Here is a 22193-nt window from a genome sequence, read left to right as displayed (position 1 = left end):
CCAGATAGAAATTGAAGTGGATAAAACGCCTTTGGAGAAGTTTTTTTCTCTTGAAATCTCCAGCTCAAGAAGAAATGAATAAAGTTTTTTTGTGAGAGTTTACTCTTAGGCAGTTTTCAGACCTCTTTGCAGACACGTTTATTTTGGATTGTTCACTTAAGCATAAAACCAGGTGTAAGTTTATCTGAATCACATTTTTTCAATCCAGGTCTTCCCAGACCATACCACAGCCATGTTCGTCCATCCCCTTTCTGATAGTGCCAATAGCAAACGCTCCTGAGGAAGATGTAAGAAGTCTGCAGCAGGTAGTTGTGGAATAATCTGTCTGCTTGGCTTGGGGTTCGTGTGGTTGTCTAACAGAGACTGGCCAAAACGTGGAGTCTACAGGATTTCTGTAGGGTTACCATTAATTCTGGCAGGGTTATCTGGGTGTTTCTTTGAATTTTTTTGAGAATTTTTTTGTGATGCGTGGTGAAAAGGTTAACACACTACCATAACTGTGTCGGGGAGGAGTATGTGGATGTAAAAAAGAAAGAAAAGAGCGTTTGTTCTTATTCTGTCCTATCCCCTATCCTTTCTCATTGTTGGGAGCCTGCCACTGTTGAGTCTTTTATTTGCAGCAGAGAAAGCCATGTATTTTAGGTTTTGACATTAAATTTATTCAATATTATCATGGAATAGTTCTGGATATCTATCAGGAAGGCAGCCAGAGCTTTCTGACAGTGCCAGGCAGCAGGCATGACTGACAGCTCACAGCAACTCTCTTGCTGGGGGGCTCGTTAGATCACATCATGGTAAAAACAGAGAAAATAGGTCATTACAATGCGTAAAGTAATGTAATCTGTCAGGCCATTCACAGAGCATGAAAATGAGCATAGCTGAAAAACAAGAGGACAGTGAGGATCGGTGTCGCACCTGGCTGTACAGAAGGTTGTATTCCTGATGTGTGCAGTGATAGCCACGTGTAAAACTTTCCACAATGAGAGCTGACTGCTATATGCTTCTTACGGCCCCCTACTATCCCCATCTGTATTTTTTTTTTCCAGCAAAATATATTGTGGATTATCCTCTGTGGAGGGAAATCTCATTCCTTCTACTCCTTCCTGGTTTGAGTGCTCCATAACGTACAGCCTACCTGTTTTCACTAGCAGCTACTCCAGGGACTTCATTCCCTCCCGTAAGGGTGGTGCCTGTGGGAACGGCCACCGTTTGCTGCTGGACTGGTTGTCTTGGACTAGCACAACGCGGTGGTTTTTGTGAAGCCCTGGGGCTCATAGAAAAGGGTGAATCGTGTTAGGCTACAGCTCCACGCTGCCCATGAGGCTGTGCCCAGCTACAGTTTGGGGAATGAGGGGAAGAAAAGGCAAGTACACAGCGAAGTTTCTTTCACTAGGGTCTGCCAGGTCCCAGGACTCTTCACAATGAGCTCCTAGTGCATATGAGAAACAATGCATAAATTTTTTCTCTTTGCCTTTTCCACAATTCTCACTATTTTCTACATTGCTTTTGCCTTGACTCTTCTGACAACTTTTTTCCTGGGATGAAGGATCCTGGTCTGTTTTATGTGGGCCTCTCTTGTTCAGAAACTTTTCATTCCTTTGGTCATCCTTAGCGACTTTCTCTGTAATATTTCTAAATACTACTGCCTCTGTCGTTGAAATGGAGGGGTGAGAACTAGCTGCTAACGAGTTACAAATATTCAAACAGGTGCCCCATGGATTCATACGGTGACACGATGTTGCTTCACGTTTTGTTCTCTGTTGCTTTCCTGACATTTCCTAACCCACCTTTTTGACTTCCACTGAGCTGACACTTTGATAGAGTTATCTGCAGGGGCTCAAATGTATCTTTCCTGAGTGATAGTTGATAATTTCAAGTTCATCACTGCGTTTATATAGTGAAGGTTGTTTATTCCCATGTCCATTATTTTGCAGTCATTAGCAGTGAGATTTGTCTTCCATTTTAACAGTATTTTGAAACCCATGTGCAAGTCTTCATGATGAGGTTTAATTTGTATTACCCTGATTTTTTTTTCTCATCAGTAAGCTCTGTCACTTCATTTTTTCCAGATTATTTATGAATATGTTGAACTATTCATTCATTTCATAACTTTTAATACGCTGTTAATCCTCTAAAGGAACTTTCCTCTTCCTCTTGGAGAGCTTAGGAGGTTTTTTAAGAGTCTTCGGTGAGAGTCTTCATCTGAAAGGATTTAGAAATGCAAGTACCTCATATCAAATGATCACCCATATCCACACGTTCATCAGTTCCTTCAAAGAACTGCATCAGATTTGGGCTGTATGACTTCCTCCTGCAAAAGCTGTGTGAAGGGCAATTGCTATGTCGTTGCTCTCTTGTGCCCAGTAATACTTTTCTTCATAAGTGTTTCTATCAATTCAGACATACAGAAGTTGGACATGCCCTTTGCATTCCCTCAAAGTACTTTTGAAATTTGTGGCGTTTGCTGCTTTTTGGCCTAGCATTGAGGCCAGGTGAGGTACACATTTTATGCTACAGCTTAATTGCTCAACCGTTACTATTTCACACTAAGTTTAGGTTTCTGTCAAGATTTCTAAAATATCAGATTCTTGGATTTACTCCTGTTCATTTACTGCTTTGTCCTAAAAAATCTTCTTCCATTTCTTCAGCCGGAGACAGTTCCCCTGGCTCTTCTCTGCAGAGAAAACCCCAGTGCAGGGACCAACCCAAACTCCTTTGGAAGATGCATGGATGCAGAGAATTCATTTAGCTTTTATGCCTTGTCCTTATCTTCTTTGAGCACTCTTTTTACATCTCAATCATCTGTCAGCCCTACAGACACTCTGGCAGGCTTCCTGCTTCTGTTGTCTTTGAAAATAATTTTATTACATGTTTTTATGACTGCAGCTACTTGTTCCTCCAGATACACTTTTCAACGGACTTTACATGGTTTCTAATTTAACTCGCCAGATCTGTGCTCTTTTCAATTTTCCTTATTTGGGTACAACTTAACACTTTTTAAGGGACCGTACCCTCCTTTATTTGTCTGTTAAGCCAGGCTGGGCTGAGGCAGCAGCAAAGGGCAGGTTCTTTTCAACTGCCAGCACCGTTATAAACACGCGTCGTACCAAATACTTCCATGTTAGAGACTGATAATGGTCCGTGCCCGCTCTGCCCTGTGACGGGCACTGTTCTGTGCCCCTGCCTCTGTCCCCTGTGCCCACTCCCGACTGTCATCGTCCACACACGTGGACCCGCTACCGATGTGGCACATCATTGCTGCAGGGAGGAGCCTGGTATGGGCTGAGCTCTCCTTCTCTTCCGTCCCCTAGATGGTAACGTGCCTCCTGCTTTCTAGCAAAGTGCCAGAGGAGAGGAGAGCTGCCACAAGGTATGGGGCGAGCATGGCTCAGGGGCCTGGGGGGGGCTGAGCTGTGTGGGAAAGGTACCAGGGAGGATGGTGGGCTTTGGAGGGAGAAGTAAAGAAATGCAAGGCAGGGGAAGAGCATGGGATCGCAGTGCCATCTTGTTCAGCAGCTTCCCCAGCAGGGCAGTGCTTCTGCAGGACAAATCCCTGCCCCTCAGCCAAATCTGACCAGCTGGAAACTGAAGGAGGAGGTGGGCAAACAGGAGGTGCTTTCCCTCACCCTAGTACTCCACACCAACCCTAGCACAGCAAAGATTCACGACTGTGTACTCTCACAATAATCTGCAGTGCTGCGATACTCTCTCTTGGTGCTGCCGGTGTACAGGCTTCCCGTGGCACTGCCCAGCTCTGCTCCGTTGTGACTGGAAGCAGCACAGTAGGCCCAGGTTTTCCTCAGGGAGATGAGGTGCCATCCTTGTTTGGGGCGTTTCTTCCCAACTGCTGTTGGTTATAGAGCCCTGGAAGTTTGTTCGTTCTGTGAATCCCATTCCTAGGAGATCTATTTTGCCTGGGCGTTGTGTAGGGGCTCAGCCCAGAGCTCTGAATTCCTTTGGATGGCAGGACAGCCAAGACTTAAATGCGGCAGTGCTGAGCATTTTAGTGACTTGTTCTCCCTTATAAATTTTACCCTCTTATCACTGACAGTCAGCGGAGCCGCGCCGTTAACTCAGTAGCAAGAGGTTTGTGTTTTTGGAACAAAATATTCCCATGCCACTTGTATGTGGCTTAGCTGGTGACAACAAAGCTTTTATCTATCACAGCTCTTCTAGATAACGGGTCCCTTCGCCATTGTTTCTGCTGAAATGTCATCTGGAGTTTCTGTACAGATGTTCAGGGTTGAATTCTGTCCCTGGTTGCCCATCAGTCCAATAGGTTGCTCTTGCAGAGCTGAACAAAGACACAGCCGCTCGCGCTGCATCCATCAGTGCAAAACCTCTCTGGATGGAGCTGCCTGCTGGAGGTGCGTGTGCTGCAGGCATGAAAATCAAACTTTAGTTCATGTGGCTCCTTTAGGCAGGCACATTGTTGCCACTGTGCCCTCTTCTGTGATGTTAATACGCGAGATTGAGTGGGGCTGAGCCTGGGCTGTCCCGCAGTGGTAAGCTCTTTGTAGGTGGTGACCTTCCCTGGCATTGCTGTTACGGAATTTTGATCCAGCTTGGTGTAGGGGAACGGTGTTAAACACTTTGGGATGCTGCTGTCAGACCATGTTGCTTGCTGACATGATTTAGGCCTTGACTCTTTTGATCAAGGGAGATGCTGATGTTCTTGCTCAGGGAATGGCATTCTGCCCAGCTGAAATACCTACCTAGTGCTCTCAAAGCTGAGCCGCTTTTCGCTTCTCCTTTCATGAGTCTTCTGCTGTGTTGGTCCCACAGAATGGCAGTAGCCCCATGCCCCTTGGATCCGCCTCGTTACAGCGGGGAACCACAGAGAAAATTCACCTCCATGCAGGGAGTCTGCATAAAATGGAGGTACCGGTCAACCCACACTCAGAACTGAAAAATCCTCCTTTAAACGTTGCATAGGCTGCATGCTAAACCCTGCACAAAGGTGATTTTCACACAGAACATTATGCACAGTCTAAAATTGTCCTTGGTTACTCGAAAGCTCAAAGGAGTTGCACCAGGCAGTTAAAAGCGGGATCCGGCTGTTTGCAAACAGCAGTGCTGTCCTTTGGGATGAAAGGTGCTTGAGAAATGAAATGTAAGTTATGACAATTACCAAAAAAAATCCCATCTCAGTGTGTCGTGGGATGGTGCTCGAGGTCACACGCATGCAGAGAGGGCCAGAAAGAGCCCCTGGCAGGGGAGTTTTCATAAGGGCCCAGCACTGACCCGCACAGAGCGAGGATCCTCGAGGTACAGATGGAGGGAGGAACAGGATCAGAAAAACAGAACTGGTTTGAAGTTCAGGTGATGAGAAGTGGTAGGCTGGAGTTCAAAGGCAGGATTATTGGCTAGTGTTGCTTTAGTAGTTGGTGGGGGAAGAGCTTAAGGCCACAGCGTTACTGCATTGCTAATTTATCAACACAGCCAACACTGTGTATGGTATTAGAGTCACTTCTAAATCCAGCCGCTGGCAATGGAAAGCACATTTAATCCATGTGTTAGATTGTTTGAAGAGGTATCTGTCTCCTGGTCTCTCCCCATGGTTGTGACTGCTGAAATTGAAAATGAGGTGAGAGAGGAGACTTTAACCAGTTCGCAAGTCCTTCTCCCTTTGAGGGAGTCACGTCTCCAATAGCATCTTTATCGCTTGGGATATTGAGAAATGAAAGGCTCTCTCCTCTCGTGCTCCCTGCAGAGAGAGCCCCCACTGTCTCTCCTGTCATTAAGGAGCAAAAATCAAGTAGGGGATTTGTATTTAAGCAGTTTCTTGTTTTTAACTGTTTGCTTTTGTTTTGTTTTGTTCTCAAGCTGAGATTAATGCCCTGCACTTAGGAGTTCCAGGAATCTTCTGCACTCCTGGCTCTGATCTCTGCAAGATATAATGCTGAAATACATCCCTTATTAAAATAATTTTCCTCGGTCCTTTTCTTTGGTTCTCTTCCATGAAAGAGTACCGTTGTCTATCCAGTTTCCTCAATGGTTAATTCCACCCCTACTTAATACCCTTACGCTCTATTAGCGTGCAGGTGGCTCACACTGGCTGTGGGGTGTTGCAGCCTGGAGCTCCAAGCATGTCAGTGGAAGAATAGAGGGCATTGGTAAGGTGCTGAGATTCAGTATTGAAGCATTTGACAAAACTCTAAGGCACTGGGCTGGAGCAGCAGGCATATGGCAGGTCACGACAGCCGCGTGTGAGCCAAGCTACCTGGGAGGCCCCAGCACTGCAACAAGCCCGGCTGCTCTAGGACAGGTTCGTGCTTAAGGGGCAGAGCTGCCTGTGACTGCTCACCAATTTGCTGCGTAGCTCGCGTCAGTCACATGAATAAAATTCACCTGCAACAAGCAGCAAAAAAAAAAAAAAAAGAGGGTGCTAACAGAATCCAAGAGAAAGCAAGTAAAGATTTTCTTTTTCTTTTACATAGTTAGAAATGAGATGTAACAAATCTCAGAACTAATCTCCAGTGATGCTGTGGCCCCTCTTGTGGATTGCTTTATCCAGGCATCTTTTGTCAAGTGCAAAGGGACTCTGTGAGCAGGAAATACACAACTTAGCCAATAAATAACTGCTTTTATACAGTTAACATGCACAGAAGCCAGCTAGGATTTATTGAAATATCAGGCTAAGCATTAGCACGCTCACTGCCTGCGTAAAGACACCCAAAGAGTCCTTGCTGGTGAGGCAGGCATCAGGCAGGAGGGAACAGTTGGCCTCTGTGGATCGAACCTTGGTGTTGCTGCATTGCTATCTGCCACCAGCTCAGTCAGCACTAGTGGCACTGACAAGTCGGTGACCCCCATGGTTCCCAGATAGACTGGCTATCCTGACTAGATCTCCTGTTTTTTTCCCTCTGAAATGTTTTGTCTTTCCTTGCTGGTGTTTTTCCTCTTGAGCCCTGCTGCCACCTCAACAGCCCTACCTCTGTCTGTAATTTTCATCCTTCTGACCTCTCTGTGTATTTCCTGTATTTTTGTGGGAGGTGAAGGTAAGTAATGGAGCCTTTGGCCTCAGGACCATTGCTCTCAGATGAACCTAGCTTAGTAACCATTAAGTTACTTCTGTGTCAGAGCTGTCGGATGGTCTTCACACGCTGGACTGTGAGAACATCCTCCAGCAGTGCCTCTGATGAATGTGGCACTGCCTAGCTTCTTCTTACTTTGTCGCTGGCAGCCTCACTGCTGGGCTGGAGGGTACACAAGCCAGCCATGGGAAACAAGTAACTCTCCTGATCATAGAAGTGGTCCCGAGTTACATGAGCAGGAAGTGGTGAAGAAGCAAAGCTCATGTTGCTACTTCCCCTGCCACGTGTGCTCTGCTGATGAAAAGCAGGCTTTGGTTTGCAGGCTGTCTGGTACATTTCAGGCTCCTCAGTTATGAACGCTGAGGAAGGATAGGTGCATGCCTTAAATTTGTCAGTGCTACAGTTTCACACTCTGTCGACTTCAAAACAGGGACTGGAGCCTTTCTGCAAACAGTTTTTCCTAGCTGAAAGTTGTGGTTAGCCATGCTAAGCCATCACAGAGAAAAGTCTCTTTCAACCTTCAGAATCGTGGACTCCGTCCAAGAAAAAAATTATATTTATTGCAAGCTGTTCATTTTGTCCACAATTTGTCTCTCTCTTGAGATAAAGAGTTAGTCATTGCAGAGGGCAAGTGCATTCTTCTATTGCATGACAGAATCACTTGCTTTATTGGGAACTGTGTCAGAGTGGCCCTTGGTCTACACAGAAGAAATTTTTCCTTGCTACCAGGTTATTCGGGTGATGTGTGCAAAATTTTCCATGAAAGTGCTCCAGAGGATGAGATCTGTTGGAATGAGGTTACACACTGGATTTTTTGAATTACTTGAGCAAGTTATATCTTCTTGGCCATGCCATCTCTTCTGCCTGCTAATGTCTTTCAGTGTCTAGTAACTACTGTCTTCTAATGGTAGGTGCATTCTCATCCAAGTGCAAACTACAGCATTGCCGATAAGCTTTCTATAAGCTAAACTCGGAAGGCCCAGCAGCTCATAGATGCTGACAAGCATATACTTCTTCCAGCTTTGCCCTGCCACCAAGACACGGTATGGAAGCCATCGCCAAGTTTGACTTCACTGCTTCTGGAGAGGATGAGCTGAGTTTCCAGGCTGGGGACATACTGAAGGTAAGTGCAGCTCCAGGCATGACTAAAGCTCAGTGCCAAGATTCTGCCAGGTCTTTCTGTGCTCCCACTTGCCTTGAAAAAACAGATGGACACAGGTGTCCATAAACTGGGATGGAAAAGCAGGACACTAGACACCCAAATGGCTTGCTACCAATCAACCAGCAACTCCCAGGTCACTCGCAGGTCTGTGTCCACTCCACTTGATTTTAGGTCCCTAAACTAGAAATGTAGTTGTCCTACAGTCCTCCAGTAGGCAGCAAAGAAGCATGGGGAAGAGATCCAGGTCTTTGGCAGAACAGATTTTGAAGATTCGCTCTGTTTTCATTGAGTATATAGGTAGTCTAGGGTGACTGTGTTTAGAAAGACTATGTCTAAAGGTAGGCAGGATGAGTGTGGGCCAGACAGATTGCTGTCTTCCTCATTTCCAACCATTAAAGTGTTAGAAATGACAGTTGTCATGCATTGTAGAACTTATATGTAACTTTTCATTGTAAGTAATCACTGTTAGTTGCCACAGGGGTTTTAGGCAATTGTAAATGGAAGAGGAAATGTCCACAAAACAGTCTGTTATACACATAATGGGAGAGTTTAAGAGGTCCTCAGCTAATAATACACCCTGCAGGAATTTAGCAGTGAAAGAACAGCAGACTGGCAGAAGTGGAGTTGATCATACTCAATACAGCGCATGTGAGAGTCTCTTTAAGGTTGTTTGGCTTATGTTACGGTAGAACAGTTCTGTTCTTGTTAACCCTACTGAAGTCCCATAGGGGACTACTTGTTAACTTCTCAGTCCACAGCATACCTATTATGTTTTAGTGTAAAATGACTGAGTAAAACACCTGTCTAAGGCCTTGACTCCTTCACTGGCCAAAGGGATGTTGTACAACAACCAGGTCTAAACCCTTGTTCTGCTAGGAAGCTTTCACCACCTCTCCGTACAGTCCCGGCTGTTCCATTAATGGCCAGATATTACATCTCGGCCTTGCCTCTTCACCACCTTTTTTTATTTTATTGCCCTTTGAATCTTTGAAGCTTAGACAAAGCTGATGGCATCCAGAACTCATTGAGATCAAAGACCATTTTCTTTCCAGAGAGCTATGAGAAGTGTTCTGGAGAAATCACTTGTTCTCTTCAGGGTTGATGAAAACTCTCATTCCTGATTCTTCCTTAGGATTCTTCCTTAGGAGTAGTCCCCACATCCCTGCTATTTACCTGATATCTGCTTTCTAAGGAGACTGTGGTTTCATTAAGCCCCTGTCTTGGGTGACAGTGTTGGCAAGATCACTTTTACTTCTGTTACTCCATTTCCCTCCCTGTAAAATCATCATAAGCTAAAGCTTCCTTTCAAATGACATTGGAAGCTACTGATGAAGTGTCAAATAATGCTACACACCAGTATTAATATTAGTTGCCACTGAGACTTCGCTATCACAAAACTCAGGCTGCCTCCTGTTTTAACGTCCTTGAGGTGAACAAAATAACACCACCCAAGCCATAGTAACGGTAAACTTGCCTGAGTAACATCTCTCCTTCTGGCGTACGCACACACACACATTCATACCCTGTCCCGAGCCCCCTTCTGCTGCCTGAGCAACCTCCTGGCTGTCTTTTCTGATCTGTGAGGGAGATAAGATGAACAGTATTGATGTAGAGATTAGAAAACAGGAAACACGAGGCCCACAACCACCAGTGACAGGAGGAAATCCACCCTCCCTCTCTCTCTCTCACACACACACCCCACATCCTTCTCTGAGAGGATGACACACGGAGTGAAACCTTCCAGCTTTTCACCCAGGTCCATCAGGTAGGTCCTTCTGGAAACCTTTGTGCCAACAGAGCAGGCCATGAGCCAGACCAGGGCGTAGCTATCGTCCCCTTTGGTTTGCCACAGCAGCAAAAAGGAACCTTCCTCCAGCACCTGGGGTGGGTGAAGCAGTGACTGGACAAGCAGGGATCTCCACAGCTTTCTACTCCTCAACTTCTCATTACCCAGATGCACAGAAAAAGCCTGTGTGGCAGGCAAGGCAATGGAGCCCCGGAGACAGTAACATCCTGTTGCCAGCACCAAGCAGCTAGAATGTGTGTTAGGCTCCCAAACACACGAGATTGGCCTACAGAACAAGTATTATTATTGTTAACAATAGATTTCAAATGAAGTCTTTTCCACTTGCCTTCTTTCTTTTAAAACTGTCAGGACTCGTGCTTTCAGGCTCCTCTCCAAACCCAGAAGGAACAGAAACATGCTCGATTTTATAAAAAGGAATTCCAACCCAGGAACTGGAACGTCAAACCAAACACCACACCATTTGAGGCAAAATCACAAATGGTCATATCCCTGTCCCCTCCCCTCTAACTTAGAGCTGTATCAGAGGCCATCAGCCAGGGAGCAGTGAATTTGGGCAGTCCCTGGTCAGCAGTGCCGTCCCTAAGGGCCATTCCCGTCAACATTAATGTCAACACTCGTGAAGCTGTGCCAGTGTGTGCTGTGGGCTGGCTTCCTGCTGTCCAACAATCTTGGAAGTGGCTAATAGTGGCTTTAAAATACTGTTTTGCCTCCTACTTTTATCTGCCCTGGCAAGCTTAGGGCTGCTGAGGACTTAACCCACTAAACGCTCTCTTGCAAAATGACATGTGAGAGCACACGATGACATCTGTGCAGCCACAACACACACACAGAGGTAGGTATAGCTGTATACCCCTCCATACACATACATGTCAGAGGAGTTTTCACAGATTTTTTCCTCCCCTGTGAAGCTGACATGATCCAGTACTAACTATTAAAAGCAGCAGAGAGAGCTCCTTAAACCCTTATTAAGTCCTTCAGAGCTGATTTCCTCCATCCCGCAGACATCAGAGATATGCAGGCTGCATCCCCAGCCACCTGAAACAGCATTCAGATGAAGGGATAAAGTTAACAAGCAATCCGTCTAATTCCACCCAGCATTCTTCATTGCTTTGTTTGCACTCAAGTGGTCATCAGCCACTAACCTTGAGGCAAGGTGGGTGGGAAGTAGAGTGTATTGAGGAGTTCTCTTTCATTTTTACACAAAATCCTAGTTTTCTGTCAGAATCTTAGTTGCTTTTGCCTTTCTCAGGAGATGCATTTATTTAATCTGTCTCTCCATTGCAGGTTTTGAGCTCCCAGGAAGAGTGGTACAAGGCTGAACTCAGGGGTCAAGAGGGCTACGTTCCTAAGAACTTCATTGATTTTCACACCCCCCCGTAAGTGTCTCAGACGCTGCGTGCACCACCACTGCACAGTGCTACGGAGTGCTGTCAAGAGAGTGTGTCTGTGTGTGCGTGCAGGTGGGCAGGTGTGACAGAGGAAGCACTGGTTATAACATACTGCAATTTAAGGCTGGCAAGGACTGCCATAATGCTGTACACAGTTCTTCCAGCGCACCTTATTCCTACCATGAAGCATCCCGTGTTCTTTTTGAATTGAATGGTTCTCAATGCTCTGCATCACTCTCAAGTGACTCCTTTGTTAGTGCTGCTCAGAGGGATGTCACTGGGATGTGGCAGGAACTGCATTTAGCTCTCCTTGGACAGCAGGAGAATAGGCATGATGTGAAGTCTTGGCAACAGAGGCAGAGTCTGAGCACAAAAGGAAGAGCAAGAACTCTCTCTATAAATGAATTATAAAAAAATGTAATCCGCCCCCCCCCCGACTCTTAACTACATTAACTCCCTTTTCCCTACCCTGCCATCCACGTTCCCTCCCCCCACGAAGCGTGTGCGAGTTTCTCTCGATGCGCTAGAGGTCAGTGCAATGCTGCACGAAATGTGACAGCTGGTGTTGCTCATGGATTGACAGAGACGATAGACCAGACATGCCACCCTGCTCCCACACACATGCAGACACACACACACACACACACCCCTCTCCACGCTTCGTGACTGCACACCCAAACACGGATCTGCCAGAGGACAGGCATACCCCCCGTCCTCCCTCCCCGCTGTGTGGATGACACGACAGCAAGGACTGATAGGTGTTTAAACGCTTGCTAAATGTGCTGTCCAGCCCCATGCCATAAATATGCCAGCGGGTGGCATTTTTATAACCTTCTTCCTTTCAGTTGGCAGAAATCCTCCCTGAAGCCCCTCTAATTGCCTTCTTTTGTAAAAGTGATGCAGCATTTCGGAAGGAGGCAGAGCGTGCACCAAGGCCAGTCCTGCTAGCTCTAACACACTGGTGCCCTGGGCAGGCGAACCGGGAGCATGCAGGGATTTTGTGGCCTACAAAGAAGTGCCGCTGTCCCCTTTGGAGGTGGCACTTACTGGATAGACTGTTTGGACATGAGCCAGCCTCCCTGGCTGAGCTGAAGGACGTTTTTAGTTTGCTCTACAAATACGGGCTGTTGCTTTTGGGCCTCATGGGGACAGAATCTCCCAGCTAATTGTGCTTGTTCACTCTTTCTCAGGGCTGTGGCATCATGCAGGGACACTAGCAGCTTCTTTTTTTTTCACACACATTCTCCTCATGATGTTTTCTCTGTGCAAGAACTGTGAAGAAACATTTCCACTTTGACACTTTTCTAAGAGTAGCACGTCTGCCCTTTGAGGGCCAGATACTAGAACCAGGTGTAGGGAAGAAAGGTGTCTCCTAATTTTGACGGGCCATTTTTCCCATCTATGTATTATCAATAATCATCAAGAGCAGTTATCAATGGTGATTAAAGTCTGATTTCCCTTTTGATTGTTAATGATACATAGGTAAACTGTGATGATGGTAAGGAGAAGAATAACAAAACTCAAAAGAGGAAATGACAGTCTGAAATTATCAGTCCTTAATTGAATGCAATACAGGTAATTAAGCATTACATAAAGGCAGAAGACTGCAGATTGTAGATCTTATTAGCCGCAAACATATATGAGTGTACATGATCTTTTTTTCTCTCTACTTAAAATTTCCTATTGACACTACATTATTTTACTATTTATGGTGACTTTTCTCATTATTTGTCCAGTGCCTTATACTATCCATTTGTTATGTTTGGTTAAATTTACATAAGCGTACTTATGTATTCCGTGTTTCTGAGATTTTGTGGTATTATAACTCTTGTAAAAGCCAATTTATTAGTACTGAAACTTTCATGCCTTGCTTCTGTTAAAAATTTATGTTTGTCCCTTGCAATATATCCATCACAGTCCAGTAATTTTCAATCAGTTTACCAAGAGCAATTTGATGTATGTCTGAGAATTGTGCGTATATGTACATATATATACACATTTGTAATTTTAAATTTCCTTGACTAACGCCTTAGTCTACTGTGCCTGTAATTACACTTTCAGCTGAGTGTTACTTAGCAGGCCAAAGCTTACGTGGTTCTCTTTGCGTGTACATGCTTTTTCAGCTCAGAGAAAATGGTCTGCCTCCACATGGCCAGTGGGAGTAGTCATGTGGGATCCTATGATTCGTTTGTTTTGTCTTTCCTCCAGCCTGTTTATTCATGTTCTCCTTCAGTTCTTCTATTCCTTAATTTAATTCACCTTCTTTATTCTTGTCTCCCTGATTTTTCCCACTTGACAGCTGGTTTGATGAGAGGATATCCCGCCACGAAGCCGAGAGCATCCTCATGAGCAAAGGAGTTGGTTCCTTCATTGTGCGGGCCAGTCAGAACTCTCATGGTGACTTCTCCATCTCTGTCAGGTATCTGCTCTGTGCATTGTTTTCCTGCCCATTCTCCTGGTTAATGGACTCTTCCATAAGTGGTCTCTTCTAATGGTCTGGCTTCCTAATGACAGGAATCTCAATGTGACATTGCCTCTCAGGAATTTTGCATGCTGCCAGTCACTGGCAGTGCTGCTGTGTCACATGAAGGAGAATGAATTAGGCATCTGATTCGCAAATGTTTCTGTCTTTCAAGTGACACAGTGAACCCCATTTCAAAGCTGCATCCCCTGGTGACTTGCTTCTCTGAAGAAGCTGCAGCAAAGCAAGGTGGTTCATAGGACATCTCCCACAGTGCAAAAAGTGTGCCTCCCATTTCTTTTATTTTCTTGACAGCGCCATTCGCTATATCCAAGAATTCCGCTTCTACCAGAATTATATTATTAGCTTATTTTGCACAGATCAATAAAACTGCCATTGGATAAGAATAGCCTTTTTTCTTTTTTTCTTTTTACTAGCAGCCCACTTTCATTTCAGCCACTTGGTGTATCTCAGCCTTTCTCAGAGCTTCAAAGCAGAGCTGTTAAATGATGGTTGGTTTTCTGATTTTCAGTTAATCGATGTTCAATCAATAATTGGTTTTAAATTAAAGTAGTGATTGGCAATGCCTTTTCCAAGCATTTTGAAGTTTCTGATTCAGAGAGTTCAAAAATTATCTGGGGGGAATGCTGGAAAACACTTTGCCAGGAACACTAACTCCGATGTGGCCACCACTTTTCTGTGTATCAGATGCTTGTTTAAGTCATCCCTTCCAGTTCAGGGTAGACTACAACTGTACCTTTGTGTCTCGTACATAGGCCAGAATAAAGCTATCAGATATTTGTGGACCTCAAAACTCCTCTGGCCTTTATTTCAAATGAGAGGCTTTAAAACCCTATGCTTTGTTCTGATAGCACTTGTGACTGGCCCGCCCTTCGACATTCCACGTTTGTAAATTGATGTGTCATTTGAAACACAGAGCCTCATCTAGGTCCAATACACACAAGGGCTAGCATTGGTTTACTTTCCCAAAGTCTAGATTTGGCCAAGTGTCAGAAAGAACTGTTAGGGTTCCCTTCGGGAAAGGACTTTTTCAAAGCAAACAAAGGTGCAAGCCAGTTGGTGATCTCTTACTTTTTCAACTGGATTCAGGCATGAAGATGATGTGCAACACTTCAAAGTGATGAGGGATTCAAAGGGTAACTACTACTTGTGGACAGAGAAATTCTACTCGCTAAACAAGCTGGTAGACTACTACAAGACAACTTCCATCTCCAGGCAGAAGCAGATCTTCCTGAGGGACGAACGAGAAGAGAAGGTAAACACAAACTATCCTTAGGAGTTCCTCAGGGAGAAACCCTTTTATTGAAGGAATTTAGCTCACAAGGATATCTAGGAGGGAGATTTGTCCTTGGAAACCCAATCATATCACTGTGCTGGTGGGCCCTGCAACAAAGATTTTTAGTTAATTTGAGCAGAATTTTCTGATATATATTTTTTAATTATGATAGAAAATGCTGCAAATCTGCATAGAGGTGCTTTGCTAAAGCTGTGCTGAGGCCTCAGAGCTGAACTCCTAAGATGCCTTGCACAACCAAGGGAAGCAGGTCGTGCCTTATGAAACGCCTAGATTTCATAAGGTCTGGTACAAAGTTTGCTGTTAGGCTGTGTCTGAGATGAATTTGAGTCTGGTTTCCTAGCGTCCTTGAATGTACACAGAGTGCAGCTGTTATTACAGTGGAAAGATTGTGTGCTCAGAAGAATCATCTGTCTCCTGTTACTTAGTGAATGGAGTAAGGGATGTGGAGGAACCCAAGGCAGAATCTGTCGCAGTGGCCGGTGGGGGCTGAAAAGTCCTGCTGAGGAGAACATAGCAGATCTGGGAACAAGCTGTGCGTTCAGGGAGGACGTAGTAGATGTTTAAGAAAGCAGGGAAATCCCAGTCCAATGAATGCCTGGTTTTGTGCCAGGAGAACAAGCAAATGACATAGCAAAGCCTGCTATGCGTTGCACACACAATAGTGGGAGTGAACACACCTGGTCACTGCAGTAACCAAAGTCCTGCTTTACTGGGAAGCGGATTCTGGTATTAAATTACCAGGATGTACAGGTAGAGGCAAGGCGGAAAGTACACGTCTTGCTCACTGCAGCAGGAGAGTGTTATAAGCTGCATGTGGGTCATTCTTTCTGGCTCCGATAAAGAGAGGATTTATTTTTCAGTCTGAAGGAAGGGCTTGTGTTGTTGTCTCTTTCTAGACCACTTATTCAGCGCTTTAAAAATGCATTAGTAGGATGTAAAATAGGCACTAAGGGACCTATGAGAAACAGATCACAGCAAATAATAGTTTGGGGAAGGAGAAATAAAGACCAAATGCATGTATATCTATCAGTAAGACAACCTGTTTGGGCTGGCTTTGAGCAGGGAGGGAAAGGGAACAGCATTTGCTCCAAGATGCAGACAGGCAAATGAAAGAACAGGAGTCAAGTTTGCTTTGGCAAATGCTCTGTATATTTGTTATGGTGATAGGCTCAGCAGGGTATGTTTAGCGCTCATCACAGTGGGGTTTCAGTTCACAATTAGAATTTCTAGATGCTACAACCATATGATAAAATGATAGTAATATACAGATTTTAATGCAGAGACAAATGAAGGTTAAGGGCAGTATTTCCAAAAAGATTTTGCCTCCTATGCTCGTCCTCACATCAGTGATCACATTTTCAGCCCAGCATCACCTTTTACTACGCACTTTTCGAATGGGGGATGGGGAAGATCTAAAATATGTGATTCTTTATTTGTCCTTCTGTTCAGAGGGGCAGGAGCATACCTTTGGAAGAGCCTTCATGGTGAAGGATAGTGATAATGATCAGTAGGTAATGATTGCTAAGCTTCAGTCAGGGTTGTGGTGGGAAGCAAACCCTGACCTCACTTTTGGGATCTTTCTTCCATCAGGAAAGGCGTGGTGGGAGTCTGGAACGCATGGGATGGGAAGCACTCCATCTGGGTGGAGCATCTGGTGAAGCTCATTCTTCTATATCCAAGAGATACGTGGATCATCCAGTCCCTGTACTGCACCAGCAACAGGTACTACCTGGAAAGAGGTCACATGAAGCCTGGGCACATGAAACATTGGCCTTGATTGCTTGGTAGAAAGTGAACAGTCACTTTATCAAAATCTGCCGCCCTGAGTCTGCTTTAGGAGGCAGAGTCAGTTAGATCTTCACATGGAAGTAGCAGCAGTGATGGTATCAGCCTGGACAGATCTTTGGGCTGAAACAAATGTCAGCTTTTATTTAGTTCTGTGATCTTTGGGACTTACTGACAAACCAACAACAACAACAACAAAATCAGCACACTGTAGCCCTTTCACTGGGAACCTGTGACTACTGAGCTCCACCCCAAAAAATGGAAAGCAAGGGTAGTGTCTTGTGACACAAAAACACTCTCAGATCTTGCACACACAAATAGGTAGTTTCAGGAACTCCTCTCGAGTCTGTAGGACAAGTGAAACCTTGCTGCCTGTTTCTTCTCTGTCTTATTCCACTGACAGTCTGCACCACAAAACACATCAGGGATTAGAAATGACTATGGTAATCCTAGAAAACCCTGGCTTCTTCCAGAACATTCCTCCTCCTCTTCTGGGTTCTTTCTATTCCCTTTCATCCCATTGCACCCCTGATGCATGATGTTTCTTTGCTCTCTTGCTGGCATAGGGACGGAGAGGACAACAGCAATACTTGGTGATGTCTTCAGAGTTCCTCCTGATTAATTTGGGGGGAAATAGTTTTCACAAAAATCCAAAACACAGCATCATATGAGCCTCTACAAAGAAAATTAACTCTAACCCAGCCAAAACCATGACACTGGGGTTGTTTCATGTCTCTAGGCAGAGACAGCATAGCATCAGCCAAGGAGAGGACTTGTCTTGCTAAAGGGATGAAATCCAAAGCCACGTCCACTAAGGCATGAGAGCATGTATCACATGGCCAGGGACAATCATGAAGTGGCTGTTCTCTCATCAGACAAGGAGCATTGCCTGTCAGGGGACTGATGATGGAATCATACAATCTCTGACAAAGCTGAGGACCTGCACTCTTTGGAGCACTGTCTATGCCTGAGTCACATTCGTTACAGAGCAAAAAGACTCATAGGTGTGAAGTGTCCATGCAGTAAATCTTGCAGCTGCAAAGCCAAGTTGAGTTCTGGCACATCTAGGCAGGGACAGCTGAGGTGCAAATTGTGCCCCAGTCTCAGGGACCTTTTAGACAGACAAAGGTGTAAGTGATACCAAGGGAGCATGTAGAAGAGTAGGAGCAAGAAAATCAGAGGAAGAAAACAATAGCTGCTTACAGCAAACACAAGCTGTTCTTCCTCCCCTCTGTTGATACAACTGATCAGATCTTGTGTCACTGAAGTACTGCTGCAACCTGAGCTAACATGATAACAGATTCTGTCAGGCTGTTATTGTAAAAAAAAAAAAAAAAAAAAAAAAAAAAAACTTTGGTGCATGTAAAGGCCTGAAGAGCTGAAGACACTCAGCACTTCTTGGTTGTGCAGACAAAAGAGAACTTGCTCTCTGGATGATTTGTATTGATGTGACTTCAGATGTGCAGCCATATGTAAGTTTTTCTATGAATGCTATTTAGTCTCTTTCCTCTTTTGTTAATTAAGTTACTGGATTTGAAGGCCTGTTCCCTGCTCTTTACAGTGTGGGGCAGCCCAAAGAAAAAGTAAAGTAGGGAGACTGGGTCATAGTAACTCCAAAAAGGCAAAAGTCTCCTTGTAGAGCTGGCTTTTCACCCATGCCTTAGAACCATCTTAGGTTTTCTCTAAAATTCCCAGAAGCCAAAAAAGCCACTGGCCCCTTTTCTCAGTAGATGTGGAACACAGCTGAAGACAGTCAAATTCCAACCTCTAAGAAGAAAAATCCAAAATAGAACAGTCTAAGGTGACCTTTTCCATGAGAGACATTGCTTCCAGGACTGCAGCACAGGGACTATAGTGGAAGCTGACTTTTAAGATGATTTGCATGAGGCTTGGACCCTGACCACCAATGACTCTTAAAGCCCCTTGTTCTTACACCTCAGTATATTCGTGACTTTTCTCTTGCTGTTGCGTTTCTAGGATAGGTATGGGGGAAGCCTGGACAGGAAAGAAGGGCTGCATGGACTAAGGAATCATGGCCAAGGAAGTGCAGCAGCTATGCAACGGAGACACACAGACCCCCTGCACCAGCAGACACCAGTAAGTGATGTACCTGCATGACCCAACTCAGTGGGTCCCTTGTCAATGGCAAGCAGTCTAGGCATTGCTCCCTGCACAGAGGTTGCACGAGGAATAGTGTGTTAAGCCTGTTGAGATATATCTTAGAAGATGTTTCTGAGTCTCAAGACTATCACAGCTGCTTGAATGTGGTTGAGTCTGCTTGAATCCACATGAGCGTAGTTCCAAGACTGTTCTCAAGATCAGTCTTAGTTAACAAGCAGAATTATTAGAAGAGGGAACTTAGCATGACCTCAAACAATAAGCACCTGGGGCTTTGTGAGTGGGCCTGAGCTCACCAGTGGGTCTGGATCAAGCATGTGATTCCTTGTTCCCTGCCTGTCTCTGTCTCCTTCCCAGCGAACGCTATGGGTCCGTGCCTTGTACGACTTCGATGCTGTGGAACACGACGAGCTGGGCTTCCGCAGCGGAGACATCGTAGAGGTTCTAGACAGCTCCAACCCATCATGGTGGAAAGGACGTCTGCGTGGGGAACTGGGTCTCTTTCCTGCCAACTATGTCACACCGGTGCTCCTGTGAGGGCACAGTATGCCCCGGAGGGCTGTATCAGAGCTGCTCTTCTGACGTGACAGGGACAGAGAGGGAGTGAATCTTCCCTTGCGCCCAGGACATATGGTGTTTTTGGTTTTGTCTTAATTTATTGGGAATTGATCTTTTGAAACGTTGGTAAGAAACAGAACCCTTTAAAGAGAGTGGGAATTTTTTTCCCGTTTTGTACATCCATAAAGGGGAAGGGAGCAAGAATCCTGGTCTGTTTACTGAGACCTTGCTGGATCCTCCCTGCTCTGTTATTACTTTGGCTAAGTATTGATAACTTCCTGCAATTAGGTTTGTTTTGTGGAAGTGCACCTCAGACAAGTCAGGCTTCAATCTTTAGGTAGCACTCCCCCTTTCTTTTAGATCTGGTTGCACTCATGGTCCCTTCAGGCTCCATTTCACCTTTCTTTCAGAGGCAGGACTAATGCCAAGGTGAGTTAAATGATGATTATTAATTACATTAATCCTTCAGGTAGGGATGGAAAGTAAGGGGTACTTAGGCTGAGGTGGAAGGCAACCTTGACTTTTCTAAATAGATTTTGGCCTGCACCTGTAGTACTTTCTGTGGGCGTGGAATGTGTGGATATATAGCAGATGAAGGGACAAGGTCCTGTAAGCTTTTGTACAAACAACCAAGTGGTAAAGACACAGGAGGGTGAGAAGCTAATTTCATAGCTTCTTCAGATAGTCCTGCTCTCCGGCACTTCTGTCTGCACCAACTTGTCCCGTTCTCAACCTGCTTTCCAAGGTACCAAAACATCCTATTAGACATCCTGGTTAGAGCAGGTCAGGCCCGTCAGCTAACTGAATATCCCCTGGATTGAATAACAACAGTGGATATCCCTTACTGATACCTTTCTAAAACTGAGCTGGGGAGGGGTTGAGGAGAAGAGGTTTTTCTGTTTCATGCCAGAAGTTCTTTCCCTGAGAAGGTGGGGTGATCAGGATCACCCCGTATACAACTCTGACTTGCCAGTGGAATGCATCATGCGACTTGTTGAGCTGTGACTTTACAGTGTGCAGACAATAAAGTTGTGGCCATTGAACAGTCTATTCTCTGTTCCAGTTTCTTTTAGATGAAATAAGGTAAATGAATAGGATTTCAAATCATTGCTGACTGAATGCCAAGATGTGATACAAATATACTGCAAATGCACATTAAAATGATCCAAGCCCTGAGAAAGAGATACTGCTGCCTAGCCACCGCTCATGCAAGTTTATATTAAACAAGCTGCCTGAATTTTTCACAACATGTGGAACCTCAGCAGTCAGCAAGGAAGTGATGAATTATCATTCTTGGGAAAGAAAGAAAAGGTAAGTGAAAAAACTCTAAAACCAAATCAGACTCAGCAAGAAAAATGTTCTTATCTTTTGTTAGTCCTAGTGGGAGAAAAAAATCCAGGAAATAGGTTCTTGGTGCAGTCCAATTCAATGTAGCTGGCCTAAATAAAGCTGCCAGCTAGAGAGAGTATTAGCAGAAAGGACCCATTGTCAAGGATTTGAGAGAACTCCACCAAAAGCAGATTATTAATGGTTGAAGTAAAATGAAAATAATTAACAAGGCATATAAGCCCCTAAATAGAATAGAAAACTTTGAAAAACACATTAAGAGCTAATTTCCATTGGCTGAGGGGTGGCTCAGGAAACGGGGAGACACCATATGACTTCCTGAGCTGGACTTGGCCCTGTTACTCTTGCAGGGGCTCTGTTCTGGGCCTTTAGCATCACACCTTTAAAGAGGAGTAAACTCCATGTGGCTTTGTTTGGAACAAGCTACATTATATCGTGGGTTGATGTGGGGGTGTAACCTCTGTGACTCCACAATTTTGAAGTGTTTTGTTTTGATTCACTCTTTTTGAATTTATCCTTTTCTTTTACTAAGCTAATGTCAAATTTGGAAGATAAAGGGTTAATATTCAATGAGGGAGAGGATTAAGACCACAGGAAAGGTGGAGGGAAAGAAAAAAAGCAGTCAAAGCAGAGGAGGGATATGAATGATGATTCTTTCATTCCCGCATGATCTCCTTGTTTTCCCGCATGGCATCCTTTTCTCTAGATCGGGGAGACATGGGTTTGGCAGATGGACCACCCGGTAGGTAAGGAATTGGCTGGATGGTTGCACTCAGAGAGTTGCGGTCAGCAGCTTGATGTCCAAATGTAGATCAGTGGTGACTGGCATTCCTCAAGGGTCAGTATCGGGACCCGCACTGTTTAACATCTTCATCAGTGACATGGACAGTGGGATTGAGTGCACATTCAAGTTTGCTGATGGCACCAAGCTGTGTGGTGCAGTTGGCACAGTGGAAGGAAGAGATGCCATCCAGAGGGACCTGGACAGGCCTGAGCAGTGGGCCCGTGCGAACCTCATGAGGTTCAACAAGGCCAAGTGCAAGGTCCTGCACCTGGGCAATCCCAAGCAAAATACAGGCGTGGGGAGAACAGATTGAAAGCAGCCCTGAGGAGAAGGATCGACGTTCAGCTCTGGGGCCCCCAGCACAGGAAAGACATGGACCTATTGTAGTGGGTCCAGAGGAGGGCCATGAGGATGATCAGGTGTCTGGA

At 45.1% G+C, this 22193-nt stretch overlaps 1 protein-coding gene across 6 annotated transcripts in view; it reads left to right on the top strand.

The window, feature by feature from the left end:
* The window catches only part of GRAP2 (GRB2 related adaptor protein 2), a 104650-nt gene extending 83966 nt beyond the window's left edge, over nt 1-20684 (top strand). For 5 of the 6 annotated variants that reach the window (XM_035315269.1, XM_035315272.1, XM_035315273.1 and 2 more), the window contains 7 exons: nt 8058-8160; nt 11291-11382; nt 13694-13813; nt 14966-15131; nt 16764-16895; nt 18936-19055; nt 19434-20684. In XM_035315269.1, coding sequence (XP_035171160.1) covers nt 8083-8160; nt 11291-11382; nt 13694-13813; nt 14966-15131; nt 16764-16895; nt 18936-19055; nt 19434-19613 — 888 coding nt within the window. In that variant the 5' untranslated portion in view covers nt 8058-8082 and the 3' untranslated portion in view covers nt 19614-20684. Of the gene's footprint in view, nt 1-3326; nt 3371-8057; nt 8161-11290; nt 11383-13693; nt 13814-14965; nt 15132-16763; nt 16896-18935; nt 19056-19433 lie in introns of those variants that run through there. The other variant, XM_035315271.1, reaches the window with a different exon arrangement.
* Nucleotides 20685-22193: the final 1509 nt, after the last annotated feature.

Source organism: Oxyura jamaicensis, chromosome 1 (genome assembly GCF_011077185.1).
Source record: "Oxyura jamaicensis isolate SHBP4307 breed ruddy duck chromosome 1, BPBGC_Ojam_1.0, whole genome shotgun sequence".
NCBI lineage: Eukaryota > Metazoa > Chordata > Aves > Anseriformes > Anatidae > Oxyura > Oxyura jamaicensis.
This window is presented reverse-complemented; position numbering and strand designations above follow the sequence as displayed.